The 17,473-nt window shown below is 51.9% G+C and overlaps 1 protein-coding gene and 1 non-coding gene across 4 annotated transcripts; one reads left to right on the top strand and one right to left on the bottom strand.

The window, feature by feature from the left end:
- Nucleotides 1-1,040: 1,040 nt before the first annotated feature.
- Nucleotides 1,041-1,159, top strand: LOC120364059 (U5 spliceosomal RNA). The gene has a single exon (XR_005579413.1). It is a non-coding gene; the product is annotated as a U5 spliceosomal RNA (small nuclear RNA).
- A 2,669-nt stretch (nt 1,160-3,828) lies between these two features.
- Nucleotides 3,829-13,971, bottom strand: PIF1 (PIF1 5'-to-3' DNA helicase). Of its 3 annotated transcripts, none has more exons than XM_074392826.1 (13): nt 13,805-13,971; nt 12,222-12,798; nt 10,637-10,769; nt 10,425-10,550; nt 9,848-10,001; nt 9,648-9,762; nt 9,460-9,566; nt 8,203-8,342; nt 7,806-7,912; nt 6,951-7,038; nt 6,643-6,788; nt 5,286-5,477; nt 3,829-5,073 (listed from the first exon to the last, which is right to left on the bottom strand). In XM_074392826.1, exons 2-13 carry the CDS (start codon nt 12,777-12,779, stop codon nt 5,014-5,016), a joined length of 1,926 nt encoding a protein of 641 aa, XP_074248927.1. In that variant the 5' UTR covers nt 12,780-12,798; nt 13,805-13,971; the 3' UTR covers nt 3,829-5,013. The 3 variants fall into 3 exon arrangements, with proteins under 3 accessions (XP_074248927.1, XP_039325022.1, XP_074248926.1); XM_039469088.2 differs by having other exon boundaries at nt 13,862-13,971; XM_074392825.1 differs by having other exon boundaries at nt 12,222-13,971.
- Between the last annotated feature and the right edge of the window lie 3,502 nt (nt 13,972-17,473).

Below are 17,473 nucleotides of genomic sequence, written 5' to 3'. Positions count from 1 at the left end.
CACCTTTAGGTCTGGACTGAGTAGGGGGATGGGGTAGCAGAGTGCAGAGCTCCTTTCCCTGGCTGCTGTGCTCGGTGTCTGGTGGTGGCTGCAAAGGTCTTCCTGGTCTGGCTGCTTCCAGCTCTACTGCCAGTGGCTCTAATCTTTCGGATTCCTATTTGTCTCTAAGCCTAGTTTTCTGGACTTCATATCAGATCTTAGAGACAGTCTGTGGTTATCTTCCTTTTCTGCTTCAATGATCTTGAGTCAGTTTCCCTCTTTCCATCCAAGAACTCCAAAGGGTGCAGAGCTGTTGAGAATATGAGACAGTGCTATCTGGGCTGAAGTGGGTGGTCCCCAAACTGTGTGTTCAGTGGAAGGAAAGTGTGAAAGAAGCAAGCTGCAACCAGATTGTAAGTGCCCTGAGGGCAGGGCCTTAGTGAGACCTGTTCACCTCTGGGCCTGGGAGGAGGGATGTGTTGTATGGGGAAACTGGGAACATCTGACATATAAATGGCACCACATTTAAAGACTCCCATGGTTGCCCAATTGTTGTAGGGTGGCGAAGTGGGTATCACTCTGCTGGGCTTGTTTTCTGCTCCTAACAGTGTCTTCTGTTTGGAATAGAGAAAAGTGATTGTACCACAGAAAACAGTTGACTCCTCAAGGACAGGAAGGGTGGTGGCTAGAGTGAGATGGTCAGGGGTCCTCCAGGGGCCCAGGCTGGCGCCTCTCTGAGCCTCTGCATTTTGTCTGCCACAGGAGCCAGTATAGGAATCAGACAGAACTGTGCTGTACAAACATCATAGTGATCACAGATGTTAATAACAGCTGATGGGATTCCTGCCATGTGGCTGGCCTTTCTAATAACCCTATGTGAAAGGAACCCTTTCCTCTGACGCTTTATAGGTATTTTATAGGTGAGGAAATCCTCACAGAGAGGTTGTGTAACATGGCAACAGTCACACAGATGGAGAATATCAAAACCAAGATGAAAAGCTAGGTCTGGGCTGACGCCCTTTTTGGCCTCAGCCTGCCAGTACCTGGGTGCTTAAACAGCCATACTCTGGTTTCTCTTCAAATCGTATAAATCTTTAGTCTTTAGTCTTTTACTAAAGATTTCCATGGAGAGGAACAATTCTGAGTCTTTTTTTCTTTTTTTTGAGATGGAGTTTCGCTCTTGTTACTCAGGCTGGAGTGCAATGGTGCGGTCTCGGCTCACCGCAACCTCCGCCTCCTGGGTTCAGGCAATTCTCCTGCCTCAGCCTCCTGAGTAGCTGGGATTACAGGCACGTGCCACCATGCCCAGCTAATGTTTTGTATTTTTAGTAGAGACCGGGTTTCACCATGTTGACCAGGATGGTCTCGATCTCTCGACCTCGTGATCCACCCGCCTCAGCCTCCCAAAGTGCTGGGATTACAGGCTTGAGCCACCGCGCCCGGCCAGGAAAAGAACTTTCAACCCAGAATTTCATATCCAGCCAAACTAAGCTTCATAAGCGAAGGAAAAATAAAATCTTTTGTGAACAAGCAAGCACTCAGAGATTTCATCACCACCAGGCCTGCTTTACAAGAGCTTCTGAAAGAACCACTACACATAGAAAGGAACAAACAGTATCAGCCTTTCTAAAAAATATCAAAAAGTAAAGAGTATCGCCGGGCGCGGTGGCTCAAGCCTGTAATCCCAGCACTTTGGGAGGCCGAGGCGGGTGGATCACGAGGTCAAGAGATCGAGACCATCCTGGTCAACATGGTGAAACCCCGTCTCTACTCAAAATACAAAAAATTAGCTGGGCATGGTGGCACGTGCCTGTAATTCCAACTACTCAGGAGGCTGAGGCAGGAGAATTGCTTGAACCCAGGAGGCGGAGGTTGCGGTGAGCCAAGATCGCGCCGTTGCACTCCAGCCTGGGTAACAAGAGCGAAACTCAGTCTCAAAAAAAAAAAAAAAAAAAAAAAAGAGTATCAACATAATGAAGAATTAACATAAACTGGGCCGGGCACGGTGGCTCAAGCCTGTAATCCCAGCACTTTGGGAGGCCAAGGCGGGTGGATCACGAGGTCAAGAGATCAAGACCATCCTGGTCAACATAGTGAAACCCCGTCTCTACTAAAAAAAAAAAAAATACATTGGGCCGGGCGCGGTGGCTCAAGCCTGTAATCCCAGCACTTTGGGAGGCCGAGGCGGGTGGATCACGAGGTCGAGAGATCGAGACCATCCTGGTCAACATAGTGAAACCCCGTCTCTACTAAAAATACAAAAAACTAGCTGGGCGTGGTGGCGCGTGCCTGTAATCCCAGCTACTTAGGAGGCTGAGGCAGGAGAATTGCCTGAGCCCAGGAGGCGGAGGTTGCGGTGAGCCGAGATCGCGCCATTGCACTCCAGCCTGGGTAACAAGAGCGAAACTCCGTCTCAAAAAAAAAAAAAAAAAAAATACAAAAAAAATACAAAAAATTAGCTGGGCATGGTGGCGCGTGCCTGTAATCCCAGCTACTCAGGAGGCTGAGGCAGGAGAATTGCCTGAACCCAGGAGGCGGAGGTTGCGGTGAGCCGAGATCGCGCCATTGCACTCCAGCCTGGGTAACATGAGCGAAACTCCGTCTCAAAAAAAAAAAAACAAAAAAAAAACCCATAAACTAATGGGCAAAACAGCCAGCTAACATTAAATGGTAGTATTAAACTCACATAAATTATTATTAATTCTAAATTTAAATCAACAAAATCCCCCAATTCAAAGACACAGACAGGCAAATTGGATAAAAAGCCAAAACCCATCGGTATGCTGCATCCAGACACATCTCACATGCAAGGGTACATAAAGACTCAAAGGGATGGAGAAAGATTTACCAACCAAATGGAGAGCAAAAATAAACAAAAAGCAGGAGTTGCGATTTTTGCCTCTGATAAAATAGTCTTTAAAGCAACAAAGATCAAAAGAAGCAAAGAAGGACATCATATAATGATAAAAGGATCAGTGCAACAAGAAGAGCTAAAGATCCTAAATATTACGCACCCAATACAGGAATACCCAGATGTATAAGACTTATAAAGAGACTTAGACTCCCACACAATAATAGTGGGAGATTTCAAAATTAATATTAGACAGATCAACGAGACAGAAATTTTTTTTTTTTTTTTTTTTTTTTTTTTTTTTTGAGACGGAGTTTCGCTCTTGTTGCCCAGGCTGGAGTGCAATGGCGCGATCTCGGCTCACCGCAACTTCCGCCTCCCGGGCTCAGGCAATTCTCCTGCCTCAGCCTCCTGAGCAGCTGGGATTACAGACATGTGCCACCATGCCCAGCTAATTTTTAGTATTTTTAGTAGAGACGGGGTTTCACCATGTTGACCAGGATGGTCTCGATCTCTTGACCTTGTGATCCACCCGCCTCGGCCTCCTAAAGTGCTGGGATTACAGGCTTGAGCCACCGCGCCCAGCCGAGACAGAAAATTAACAATGATATCCAGGACTTGAACTCAGATCTGGAACAAGTAAACTTAATTAACATTTATAGAGCTCTCCACCTTAAATATACAAAATATACACTCTTATCAGTACCACATCATACCTACTTACAGGTTTAAATGAAAGATTGGTTGGCTGCTTATTTTCTTCCCTCATTTTTTTCATGTCTCCATTATTAAGCACAATTATAGGCATACCCATTTTTAGACTGCAATCTAGCCCAGGCAATAAAGCAACACCCCCATTCTCTCTCCCTCTTCCTCTTCTTTATTCTTTTTTTTTTTTCATTTTATTATTCTTTTTCTTTCTTTCTTTCTTTTCTTTTTTTTTTTTTTTTTTTTTTTTTTTGAGACAGAGTTTCGCTCTCTGCCAGGCTGGAGTGCAATGGCACGATCTCGGCTCACCGCAACCTCCGCCTCCTGGGTTCAGGCAATTCTCCTGCCTCAGCCTCCTGAGTAGCTGGGATTACCGGCACGCGCCACCATGCCCAGCTAATTTTTTGTATTTTTAGTAGAGACGGGGTTTCACTATGTTGACCAGGATGGTCTCGATCTCTTGACCTTGTGATCCACCAGCCTCAGCCTCCCAAAGTGCTGGGATTACAGGCTTGAGCCACCGCGCCCGGCCTTCTTTCTTTTCTTTAAAAAAAAAAATAGAGATGGGGTTTCACTATGTTGGCCAGGCTGGTCTTGAACTCCTGACCTTGTCATCCGCCTGCCTCGGCCTCCCAAAGTGCTGGGATTACAGGCGTGAGTCACTGCACCCAGCCTATGAGCAGTGATACTAACACCACCTCACAGAAGGGTGCTGTGATCTCAGCCATTGTGGTCTAAACAAACACCTGTGTGCACGTGCACAAGTGAGAGGGAGAGAGAGGAGGCAGGAGGCACAGTTCTTACCAATTCACTAGTTTATTTGTCCAAAATAAATACAACCTGAGAACACCCATTTTTCAATGTCCCCAAACACTATTCATCCCCTGAAAAAGCAGCTTAAAATATGGGTGCACATTTTGCAGCTTATGTTCTCAGGGTAGGCTCGGAAGGGTGTTTGTTCTGGGCTGGGCTGGGCTGGGCTGGGCTGGGCTGGGCTGGGCTGGGCCTAGCTGTGGAGACGCACTTAAGTTCCACTCTCTGTTTGTATCCAGCCTGAGTGCTCCCCGGTCCCCTCCAAGAGAGGCCTGATTCTACTTCCAGAGCACCCGTTTTCACTGCCTCTCCCTTCTGCAGCCCAAAAGGAGGGGTGTTGAGGATTCTGCAGCTCTGTGTCCAGCCCTTGCAGAGAGCTTTGTCCTCTGACACCAGCTACCACACAGGCTCATTCTCGACTGTCACAGTAAGGGTTACTTCTGACCCTGAAGCAGCTCACCCAGGGAAAAGAGAGAAACTGAAACACAGCTGGCACATGGGTGGAAAGCACTCTCCATTTAACCCTGCTGGGAGGCTGAGAGCCCCTAAAAAATACAGAAGGGGACACTGGCCACCTCCTCCAGTTACTCCCCGGGGCCCTGGCCCACTAAGGAGCAGGAGGACGTGGAGGCCACCCTTTGTCTTCTCTTTGCAGGTGAGGCTCAGAGGTTTGGGTCCGCGTTCTCCTGGTCTGAGGCTGCCTCGTCACCATCTGGGGACTCCTGGATCAGAGCCAGAGAAGCCCAGTCATGGGCTTGTGCTGTTCCTCAGGGCTACAGCCTCGGGGCCAGCATCTCTTTCCTCTTCCCTCATCCTCAAAGGAGCCAGCAGAGGGCTCCCCTGCCCCCAACCCAGGTCCCACTGGGCCCTCCCTCTGTCCTGGTTCCTAGCCAGCCCATGGTCCCAGAGCTTAAATTAGATGACTCCCTCTCACCAGACTGAGGCTCCTGCCCTGCTGCAGGGTGGCATAGAAGTGCAGCACACGGGGGTCACAGCGAACCGCCATGGGGTCAAAGTCCAGCACACGTAGGCCCTGCAGGCTGCGGGCCCGGGAAAGGGCCACGTAGGCCTGGCCACTGGCAAACACTCGGCCCAAAGAAATCTCCACGCAATCCAGGGTCATGCCCTGGGGGATACAGAGACAGATGGAGCCAGCTCAGCCTGAAGTCCCTTGCCCCATAGGGCCTGACGCCGTTTTTTTTTTTTTTTGAAATGGAGTGGCTCTGTCGTCCAGGCTGGAGTGCAGTGGCGCCATCTCAGCTCACTTCAATCTCCACCTCCCAGGTTCAAGTGATTCCTGCCTCAGCTTCCCAAGTAGCTGGGACTACAGGCGTGCATCACCATACCCAGCTAGTTTTTGTATTTTTAGTAGAGATGGAGTTTCACTATGTTGGCCAGAATGATCCACCCACCTCGGCCTCCCAAAGTGCTGGGATTACAGGTGTGAGCCACTGCACCCAGCCAGGCCTGACCCTTTACCAGCCCTGCTCCTGCCCCTGTATCTCCTCATCCAGAGAGTCTCTAGACAGGGAGGGCATGACAGCAGGTGACTGTCTGAGTAGGAGGGGACTGGGAGACATAGATCCAGGTAAGAGTTGAAGGATGGAGTGAAAGGAAAGCACTCAGGCTCTGAGTCAGACAGGCGTGGGGCTGAATCCAGGCTTCCATTCACTAACTGTGTGGCCTGGGACATGCTCCTCAACCTCTCTAAGCCCTGATTGATTTCTGTGCAAAATAGGGTTGATTATTCATTATATCTATACTTTATACAATGGTTGTGTACAATTTTTACAATTTAACTTATCTAGTAGTGGCTTAGAAAATGGTAGGGGAGCAGATGGCAGAGGCGAAGTGAATGTGTCCAGGAAAGTGAGAGGAGGTAGGCTGGGAAACTCACTAAAAAAAGGTTTATTCTGGGCTGGGTGCAGTGGGTCACACTTGTAATCCCAGCACTTTGGGAGGCCTAGGCGGGTGGATCATGAGGTCAGGAGATCAAGACCATTCTGGCCAACATGGTGAAACCCCGTGTCTACTAAAAATACAAGAAATATGCTGGGCGTGGTGGCATGTGCCATAGTTCCAGCTACTCAGGAGGCTGAGACAGGAGAATCGCTTGAACCCAGGAGGTGGAGGTTGAAGTGAGCCGAGATTGTGCCACTGCATTTTAGCCTGGGTGACAGAGCAAGACTCTGTCTCAAAAAAAAAAAAGACAGAGACCCCAATTGCATAGACCCCAATATGCCTGTCCTCCCTCTACCCGCCCCGTCCCCACCCCCTACACCGGTGCTCACTTGGCTCTTGTGGATGGACATTGCCCAAGCCAGCTGGAGGGGCAGCTGCTGCCGGCTAAGGAGCTGGCTCCCGGTGACCTGAACTGTCCAGCGGTCAGCGCGGATGACCTCAGTGACTCCACATAGGAACCGCACCTGGGGTAGCCCTACAGAGGACATGGAGCAGTCTGACTTTAGCTCTTCAGGGCTCCGAGGTGAGGAGTAGGGGCCTTTAGAGCTTTCCTTCCTAACCTTTTTCTCCCCCACCATTCCCCAGGGCCATGCTGCAAAGCACCGCAGTTGGTCTGCCACCTTTTCCCAACACTTACCTCTCCCTTCAGCCTCAAACCCGACAACCACCCCTCGGGCACCATTCACCAGGCCCCGAGACACCGATAAGTTTTTCACCAGCATCACCTGCAAGGGAGAGAGAGGAATGGACAGCAGCCCCCCTACCCATGCCTGGCCTTAGCTTAGCCATCGCTGTTCTCAGAGGCTGAGGGCAGGGAGCTCTCATGGGGACACTGAATCCCAATCTTTAGCTCTGCCACTGGCTGCCTGTGACCCCTGGGACAAGCTGCCTTATCTTCCTCGGTCCCAATTTTCCCTTATGTCAAAGAGAAATAACATTTGCTCAATTTGCCCCAGAAGGAGGTGGTAAGGGATCAGTTAAGGCAACCTCTATTCTATCACAGGGCTTTGAAAATGATCAGCTCTGTTATAGGTACATCTGTGGACCACAAATCTTGAGGGACAAGGTCTTTCCACCACTCTCAGATGCTCTGTGCTTCCATTTTCCCTTTGGGACCTATGGGAAATCTTCTACCCACCTCCAACATCGTGGGAGGAATCAGGATTCTCTCCCACCTATGAAGTATACCACAGAAGACAGCTGTGTGGGGTAGGTATTTCATTCCCCATGGTTAGGGATGAGGGGACAGAGCTTCAGCAAGGGAAGGAAACTTGCCCAAAGAAATACTGCTTGGAGGACCTCCAGGTGTAGGAAGAGAACAGTGAAAAGCTGAAGATGGGAAGGTGGGTGGGAACAGGAGGGAGGGAGGTTTTCAATATGGTCAAAGCTGGGCCCACTGGCTGCAGAGTGGCCTGGGCAGAGGGGTAAGGATCAGGAAGGCCCATGCAGGACAGCCCAAGCTCCCAGGTGTTAGGCCCTGCTTCCCACTCACCTGGGCTCCCAGCTTTAGCTGAAGGAGTTGGTTAACGGGACACTGGGCATCCAGGGTACTGGCTAGCTCAGGTTTGCTGTCCATAGCCTCAAATCTGTGTACCTTACCTGGAGAAAAAGAGCAACAGATCACAAATCACTGACTTGTGGCTCAGTGTCCAGAAAAAAACTATCAGACCAGAATACCGGGTTATGGAGTAGAGGCAGCACAGGCCTGGGTGGCTGTGGAATGTAGTGCATCGTACCTCTCAAAGTCACAATTGCATTTGCAAATATAAGAGCCTTTATGGCCATGGAGGTTGGGAGCCTAAGGTCCCAGAGGCCCAGGTTGCCTGGGGGCCACATCTGCTTATAATACCCCTCCCAGCTGGTCTTGCCCAGCCCAGTTCCCTGCTCACCTGGCAGCTCCTGCAGCCGCCTCTGGTTGGTGAGGGCCACGTCATCCTGGTGGGTGCAGAGCCTCGTGGCCACAATCCCATCTCGCCCCACCTTGTGGGCAGCTGTGGCCCGGAGCTGGCGGGTCACCTCCTCTGAGCACCTGTGGGGGCTGAGCTGTCAGGGCAGAGCCCACCTATACAGCAGGGAAAGTGGGGAACATGGGCAGGATGGCTCAAGCAGCAGGCCATGGGTCAGGCCTTGGGAATGGAAGAGGGCACCAGGGAAGAGCTGCTGCTCCCCAAGCTGGCCAACGTGTGCCTTCCATATTTGGACCCCAAACATGGAGAATAAGCACGGGCAGGATACTGAGCTTTGATCATGGGTGAGCACGCTTCCCTGTGCTGCCCCCAGGTCAGAGCTGGCCACCTTCCTGCCCCATAATGCTCCTGAGGACGTTGGCTATGATGAGTGAGCACAGACTGGAGATTTGCAGGACCCAGACTGGCTGCCAGGGTACAATCTTCTAGCCACTTGCCTACTACCTCAGGTGAACAATCTAGCTTGTGTTTCTAATTTCCCCGGTATCAAGCCTTCCTCCACTGGGAAGCCTGGGTGCAGCACCGACTCAAGCGGGAAGATGGAACAGCTTGGAGCCATCTCTGCCTGCTCTGCCACTCAGCCTTCCTCTTGCCCTCCATGCATGCCAGTGTGGGCTCTTCCCCTTCCTGTCTGTCATTACATTTCATCCTTTTGCTCTGTCTGGAGAGAGATCATGTCTGCAACCTCCCCTCCTCCACTCAGGGGTTCCACAAGCTCTACGAGCAGAAGGAACTTGAATTTTGGAGTCAGCCCTGGGTACGAATTCCAACCACTTACTGGCCATGACTTCAGGTGAGTCACTTCACCTCTTTGAGCCCTAGTTTTCGCATCTGTGAAATAGGCTGTTAACATCTCTGAATTCCTCCTGTGTCTGTCCATCCTTCCTTCCCTGACACCTACTTTGTGCCAGCACTTGTACTAGGTGACAGGGACCCAACCCTGAGGGAGGCTGGGTCCCAGCACTCACAGAGCGACCACCTCCCATGGGGCCATGAAGCTCTTGACTACAGTCCATCCTGAATTGCCCCGTGCCCTGCCCAAGGCTCCTTTTCCTGCATGGAGTGCCTGCTCCTGAGGGCGAGCATTGTCCCCCTTTCCCTGGATCCCTCCCTTCGTTCCACTCTGGCCCATGCCTGGATCCTCATCCCATGGCCCCTTCCCCATCCGGCAGAGCTCACCTGCCCAGCCTCACGGCCTGCAGTAGAGAGATGAAGGTCTGGTCTGCCTGCCTCCACACCTTGGTCAGCTCCAGGGTCACTGGCACACACCTTTTCCAGCTCTTGGCCTGGTGGGGGCAGGGTGGGGTTGGGTCAAGGAGCGGAGCAGATCCCCCCAATGGAGCGCAGGGCTAGGAGGTGAGTGGTACCTGGAAGCAGAACCGTGGGGGCTGGGAGCCCTTCGTCACAGGTGGCAGCTGCAGAAAGTCCCCACAGATGATGAGCTGGATCCCTCCAAATGGCTTGTTCTGCTGCCGGACAGCTCTGGAGAGGAGCGTGGGGCGCTTTAGGGGCACACGGAAGACCACCAGGTCCCAGTAATTACCTGCTGCCCATTGAACATACTGACCTGGCCACGGCCTCCAGTTTGTCAAACAGGTCTGCCTCCACCATTGAGATCTCGTCAATGACCAACCTCTGGCAGTTCAGCCAGCCCTGCCGCACACCTGGCCTTTGGGCCAGGGCCACGCACTGGGCGAGAGGAGCCTGGCCTGAGCCGATGCCTGTGAGTGACACTATTCAGCCTGGGCTAATATCCAAACCCTCTTTCCTTTCCTTTTTTCAAAACAAGGTCTATCTCTGTCACCCAGGCTGAAGTGCAGTGGCAGAGCTTGGCTCACTATAACCTTGGCCTCAAGGACTCAAGCGATCCTCCCACCTCAACCTCCATAGTAGCTGAGACTATAGGCACACACCATCATGCTCAGCTAATTTTAAAATTCTGTGTAGAGATGCAGTCTCACTATGTTGCCCAGGCTGGTCTCAAACTCCTGGGCTCAAGCGATCCTCCTACCTTGGCCCCCTAAAAGTTCTGGGATTTCAGGCGTGAGCCACTATGCCCGGCCCCCAAAACCCTCTTAATGCAGACTTCCCCTCTCTCCCTTCCCAGAAGCTGGACTTGCTCTTAGCTTGGGGTTCCCATTTACCTGCAAAGGCATGAAGGGTGGTACCCCCGATGTGGCAGGCTGCCACCCCAGTGCTGGCAGTGGCCACAGTGCCTGTGGGGGGCAGTGAGCCCAGTATTCGCTTCAGCAGATATGACTTCCCTGTTCCTGGACAGGGACAAAGTTAGGTAGGGCTCACTGTTCCTCCATCCCACCCCACCACTGTCCCCCTACCCGCTCTCTGCCCCAACTACCTGCACTCCCAGTGAAGAAAATGCTCTGGCCTTTCAGGACGGCCCTCAGCACAGCAGCCTGTTCCTCAGAAAGCTGTGGCTTGGTGGAGGGTAAGCGCAGCCTCTTCACAGGCAGGGGCCACCTTGGGGCTTCCTGGGGGAACAGAGGTATCTCAGAGGATCCTCCCACCAGCTAGGCATTGTCCCCACCCTTTTTGGCCCATGTGCAATGCTGGGCCTGGTAGCCCTTTGTCCTCTGCTGCCTTCGTTTCTTGGAGCTCTTGGGTTCACCTGGAGAGCCTGTCAGCAACTACTGGGGTCCAGGTCTCTCTTTGTGCCCTGAAGACCCCCATTGTCCAGTCCTGGGCAGACCACCCCGTGTGGTCCAGACCCTCAGTTCCTTCCTCTCGGCTCCCTAACCCTTCTCATCCTGTCATCTAAGTTTCCTTCCAGTCACCTAAGTCTCTCTTCCTATCACAAACCTGTTTCTCACCTCAAAACACCCAAGCAAAACCCTGCCTAGCCAGGCCCGCTTCTTGTCCTATCTCTGTCCTCTTGCCAGCTTAGTGAGTGTCAAAGCTTAGCTGTGTATGATTCACCTACCCCAGCCCACAAAAACGGTCAAATCTGCCAGTCTTTGTTCCCCTCATCTGGCTGCCCACGACATGAATGACCACTTGATTCTCTCCAAAAGCTCCTCTCCTCTGGGCCTACGACCCTCTCCTAGCATTCTTCTGGAGTCTCCTTTCAGTTCTCCTCTGCTTTCTTTTTTTTTTTTTTAGGAAGAGTCTCGCACTGTCGCCCAGGCTGGAGTGCAGTGGTGCAATCTCAGTTCACTGCAACCTTTGCCTCCCAGGTTCAAGCGATTCTCCTGCCTCAGCCTCCTGAGTAGCTGGGATTACAGGTGCTTGCCTCCACGCCGGGTTAATTTTCGTATTTTTAGTTTCACCATGTTGGCCACATGCTGGTCTCGAACTCCTGACCTCAGGTGATCTGCCTGCCTTGGCCTCCCAAAGTGCTGGGATTACAGGAACGAGCCACGGCGCCCGGCCTCTGCTTTCTCTTTTTTTTTTTTTTTTTTTTTTTTGAGACGGAGTTTCGCTCGTTACCCAGGCTGGAGTGCAATGGCGCGATCTCGGCTCACCGCAATCTCCGCCTCCTGGGCTCAGGCAATTCTCCTGCCTCAGCCTCCTGAGTAGCTGGGATTACAGGCACGCGCCACCATGCCCAGCTAGTTTTTTGTATTTTTAGTAGAGACGGGGTTTCACCATGTTGACCAGGATGGTCTCGAACTCTCGACCTCGTGATCCACCCGCCTCGGCCTCCCAAAGTGCTGGGATTACAGGCTTGAGCCACCGCGCCCGGCCTTGCTTTCTCTTTTAATGTAGCCAGGTCCTATTTCCTGTTTTGTCTTAGTCCGTCTCAGGTATTACACTCTAACGACCACTGGCACCATTTCCGCACCCCTGTCATACTCAGATGTCCCATGGGTATCTAAGACAACCAGCCGCGCCCTCAAATACCCACACCGGCTTCCCCCCAAACTTGGGCCTCTAGGTCTCAATGGCACATCCACTCCTAAGGGTGTTCCCTTTCCGGTCCTCACTGTGCTAGGCTCGGCCCCAGCCTGGGGCTCCACAGGCCGCTTCACCAGGGTGGTGTCCGGAACCTGGGTGGCCGCCCCGAGCCGCCGCTCCTCAGGCTGCACAGGGCTGATGGTGACGAAGTCGCGGGGCCGCGGGCCCAGCAGCTGTGCGCGGGCAGAGGCGGGCCCGGGACCCGGGGCCGCAGCCAGCTTGAGGCGCAATGTGCGCAGGAAACGGCGCAGGCGGTCTGGGGGGCAGTCCGAGAGCAGCAGCTGCACCGCGCCGGCCCCCGGGGCGCCTTGAGTCGGGAGCCGCAGGGTGCTGCGCCCGGCTGCGGCGAAACGCGTGAAGAGGCGCGCGGCGCGCAGAGGGAAGCAGCGCGGCCGCCCCGCGGGCCCCGGCGCCTGCAGTCGCAGCATCAACTCGCGCCGCTCATTGCGACCCAGGCTCAGCTCCGCGGTGCGCAGGGCCTGGCGCCTTCGCGGCTGCCCGCCCGGGCTCAGCTCCTCCACAGACACACGGCACCGCAGCTCCGAGTCCTCGTAGTCCCCTGCCGCCGCCTCCGTGCCCGAAAGCATCGCCACCGCCTCTGCAGGTCTGCGAAGAGAACGGAGCCCAGGGGTCATGAGAATTCAGGGGACATAGTGGGTGCTATAGAGGGCGTGACAGGGAACAGCGTCAAGGCCACAAAGGATCACGAGAACTGTCACAGGTAATACAAGGAAGTCACAAAGACGGAGAAAGGACTTTAGGGCTAACCGAAATTCCACTCTTAGAGTGTACCATGGGCCGGGCGCGGTGGCTCACGCCTGTAATGCCAGCACTTTGGGAGGCTGAGGCGGGCAGATCACCTGAGGTTAGGAGTTCCGAGATCAGCCTGGCCAACATGGTGAAACCTCGTCTCTACTAAAAATACAAAAATCAGCCGGTTGTGGTGGCGGGCGCCTTTAATTCCAACACTTTGGGAGGCTGAGGAAGGAAGATCACTTGAACCCAGGAGCTCGAGACCATCCTGGGCAACAAACATAGAGACATAGCGAGACCCTCTATTTAAAAAAAACAAAACAAAACATACATATGCATATATTATGTGTGTGTGTGTGTGTGTGCGCGCGCACACACACACACCCTGCTACACTACAATTCTGGAGCTGATGAGCACCCAGGATTTGGGCGCCTCAGGTGTCCTGCAAGGGCCTCATTAGAAGGGGTTCCCTGCGCTGAAAGAATCCTCCTTCCCAGAGACCCAAGGCCAGCACAGGAATCCTCAAAGTCCTCTCCCCTGGAAGTAGAAGAATCGTCCGTGGGGAAATGCAAAGAGGGCTGCCAGGTAATAAGCGCCTTCTGCTTTGCAGGTACATTCACTGGCTTATATGCAGCAGGCAGATCTCACTATTCCCGGTGTACAGATGCGGAAACGGTCTAGGAGAGGGAAACTCACTCGCCCATCATGAGCCACAGCGACTAGTAGTCAAAGTCAGTGTGATTCCCATGCCCTGGCGCTTCTCACCACCAAGGTGGGGACAAGGTGGAAAATATTCGGCTAGGGAAATCGCGAGGGACCCTGGGACTATAAAGTCCGTGCTTCCTGCGGCTGACTCACTTGTCTGCACACTCCCGGCGGGAAACCCCTAGAAGAATCAGACTCTTTGCTCCCCACCTCGTAGCTCCGGCAGACACTCACTCGTGTCGACACTCAGATGAACAAGCCGATCGCAGCCGGTCGATGGCGAAGCTCCGAAACTAGAAAATTTTCAAATACTAGAGGCAGAAAATCACCCAATCACCGACTGGATCTTTAAATTATCCAGCCAATCAGAGGTAGGGGAGTAACAATGGGCGTGTTCTTTGCGTTTCTACTCTGGAGCTTGGGCTGTACCAATTAATTGCCTGCCTGTGGAAGGAGGTTTATGGTGGTGGCCGAGCGAACCAAATCCAGTGGACGGCTGGGCGTGGTAGGAGGAGGCTGTGGTGGGCCCAATGTAATCACAGAGGAAAGAAGGAAACAGAAAAGTCAGAGAAGATATGACAAAGGAAGCAGAGGTGAGAGAATGAGAGATGTGAAGATGTTACTGCTGGCTTTGAGGATGGAGGCAGGGGCTACAGGCTAAGCCGAGGAAGGCAGGAGGCCTCTAGAAGCTGGAAAGGGAAAGGAAATGGATTATCTCCTGAAGTTTCTAGAAGGAACACAGCTGTTGATTTTAGCCCAGTAGGACACATTTCAGACTCTTGACTTTAGAATGACAAGATAATAAATTTGTGTTGTTGCCGGGCACGGTGGCCCATGCCTGTAACCCCAGCACTTTGGGAGGCCGAGGCGGGTGAATCACCTGAGGTCGGGAGTTCGAGACCAGCCTGGCCAACATGGAGAACCCTGTCTCTACTAAAAATACAAAATTAGCCGGGCATGGTGGCACATTCCTGTAATCCCAGCTACTCAGATGGCTGAGGCAGGAGAATCTCTTGAACCCGGGAGGTAAAGGTTGTGGTGGGCTGAGATCGTGCAACTGCACTCCACCTTGGGCCATAAGAGTGAAATTCCGGCCGGGCGCGGTGGCTCAAGCCTGTAATCCCAGCACTTTGGGAGGCCGAGGCGGGTGGATCACGAGGTCAAGAGATCGAGACCATCCTGGTCAACATGGTGAAACCCCGTCTCTACTAAAAATACAAAAAATTAGCTGGGTGTGGTGGCGCATGCCTGTAATCCCAGCTACTCAGGAGGCTGAGGCAGGAGAATTGCCTGAACCCAGGAGGCGGAGGTTGCGGTGAGCCGAGATCGCGCCATTGCACTACAGCCTGGGTAACAAGAGCGAAACTCCGTCTCAAAAAAAAAAAAAAAAAAAAAAAAAAAAAGAGTGAAATTCCATCTCTAAATAAATAAATAAATAAATAAACATAGGCCGGGCGTGGTGGCTCACGCCTGTAATCCAAGCACTTTGGAGGCCAAGGCGGGCGGATCACCTGAGGTTGGGAGTTCAAGACCAGCCTGACCAACACGGTGAAACCCCGTCTTAAAATAAAATAAAATAAAAATAAAAATAAATTTGTGTTGTTTTAAGCCACTAAATGTATGATAATTTGTTATAGCAGCCATAGCAATAAGAAACATACAGCCACATAGGGAGAAAATGAAAGAACTGGGATTATGAACTCAGGTCTGCTTCCAAAGCCTGTGTTTTCTCTTCCTACTGCCCTCTGCTTAGAATGATCCTAGCACACTTACAGCAGGGGAAGCCAATCCCCTGACCCCTGTCTCTGTGTGCAATACCCCAGACTGCTTCAAGAGAAGGCACCAGAATGTCCCCACGGATTTTCTCCCAACATGCTTTTTTGTTTTGGCTTTCAAACTTATTTATTTATTTATTTATTTAAAGACGGTATTTCGGCCAGGCGCAGTGGCTCAAGCCTGTAATCCCAGCACTTTGGGAGGCCGAGGCGGGTGGATCACAAGGTCGAGAGATCGAGACCATCCTGGTCAACATGGTGAAACCCCATCTCTACTAAAAATACAAAAAATTAGCTGGGCATGGTGGCGCGTGCCTGTAATCCCAGCTACTCAGGAGGTTGAGGCAGGAGAATTGCCTGAACCCAGAAGGTGGAGGTTGCGGTGAGCCGAGATTGTGCCATTGCACTCCAGCCTGGGTAACAAGAGCAAAACCCCGTCTCAAAAAAAAGACGGGATTTCACCATGTTGGTCAGGCTGGTCTTGATCTCCCCACCTCAGGTGATCCGCCCGCCTTGGCCTCCAAAGTGCTTGGATTACAGGGGTAAGCCACCATGCCCGGCCACTTTTTTTTTCCTTTAATTTTTCTTACTTTCAAACTTTTATTTAAAAAAATTGTGGCCGGGCACAGTGGCTCACACTTGTAATCCCAGCACTTTGGGAGGCCGAGGCGGGTGGATCACGAGGTCAACAGATCGAGACCATCCTGGTCAACATGGTGAAACCCCGTCTCTACTAAAAATACAAAACATTAGCTGAGCATGGTGGCACGTGCCTGTAGTCCCAGCTACTTCGGGAGGCTGAGGCAGGAGAATTGCTTGAACCCAGGAGGCGGAGGTTGCGGCGAGCCGAGATAGTGCCATTGCACTCCAGCCTGGGTAACAAGAGTGAAACTCTGTCTCAAAAAAAAAAAAAAAAATGTTGAAAAAGACACTACATAAAATTTATCATTTTAGGGCCGGGTGCGGTGGCTCAAGCCTGTAATCCCAGCACTTTGGGAGGCCGAGGCGGGTGGATCACAAGGTCGAGAGATCGAGACCATCCTGGTCAACATGGTGAAACCCCGTCTCTACTAAAAATACAAAAAAAATTAGCTGGGCATGGTGGCTCATGCCTGTAATCCCAGCTACTCAGGAGGCTGAGGCAGGAGAATTGCCTGAACCCAGGAGGCAGAGGTTGTGGTGAGCCGAGATCGCGCCATTGCACTCCAGCCTGGGTAACAAGAGCGAAACTCTGTCTCAAAAAAAAAAAAAAAAAAAAAAAAAAAATTTATCATTTTAGCCAGGCACGGTGGCTCACGCCTGTAATCCCAGCACTTTGGGATGCCGAGGCGGACGGATCATGAGGTCAAGAGATCGAGACCACCCTGGTCAACATGGTGAAACCCTGTCTCTACTAAAAATACAAAAAATTAGCTGGGCATGGTGGCACGTGCCTGTAATCCCAGCTACTCAAGATCTGAGGCAGGAGAATTGCCTGAACCCAGGAGGTGGAGGTTGTGGTGAGCCGAGATCGCGCCATTGCACTCCAGCCTGGATAACAAGAGTGAGACTCCGTCTCAAAAAAAAAAAAAAAAAAAAAAAAAAAATTATCATTTTAACTATTTTTAAATGTATAACTCATGGCATTAAGTACATTTCAAATATATAAGCATCACCATGATTTATTTATTTATTTTTTTCACTTTCCCCCACAACGTAGTTTTGAATGTTTTCATTATTTCATATAGAAGCTTCATCCAGGCCAGGCGCGGTGGTGGCTCACTCCTATAATACCATCACTATGGGAGGCAGAGGCAGGTAGATCACCTGAGGTCAGGAGTTCAAGACCAGCCTGACTGACAAGGTGAAACCCTGTCTCTACTAAAAATACAAAAAATTAGCTGGGCGTGGTGGCTTGAGCTTGTAGTCCCAGCTACTTGGGAGGCTGCGACAGGATAATTGCTTGAACCTGGGGAGCGGAGGTTGCAGTGAGCCGAGAACACACCACTGCACTCCGGCCTGGGCGGCAGAACGAGACTCCATCTCAAAAAAGAAAAAAGGAAAGAAA

The sequence above is a fragment of the Saimiri boliviensis genome, chromosome 2 (genome assembly GCF_048565385.1).
Source record: "Saimiri boliviensis isolate mSaiBol1 chromosome 2, mSaiBol1.pri, whole genome shotgun sequence".
NCBI classification, from domain to species: Eukaryota; Metazoa; Chordata; class Mammalia; order Primates; family Cebidae; genus Saimiri; species Saimiri boliviensis.
Note: the sequence above shows the minus strand (reverse complement) of the source record. Positions and strands in the feature narration are given on the sequence as shown.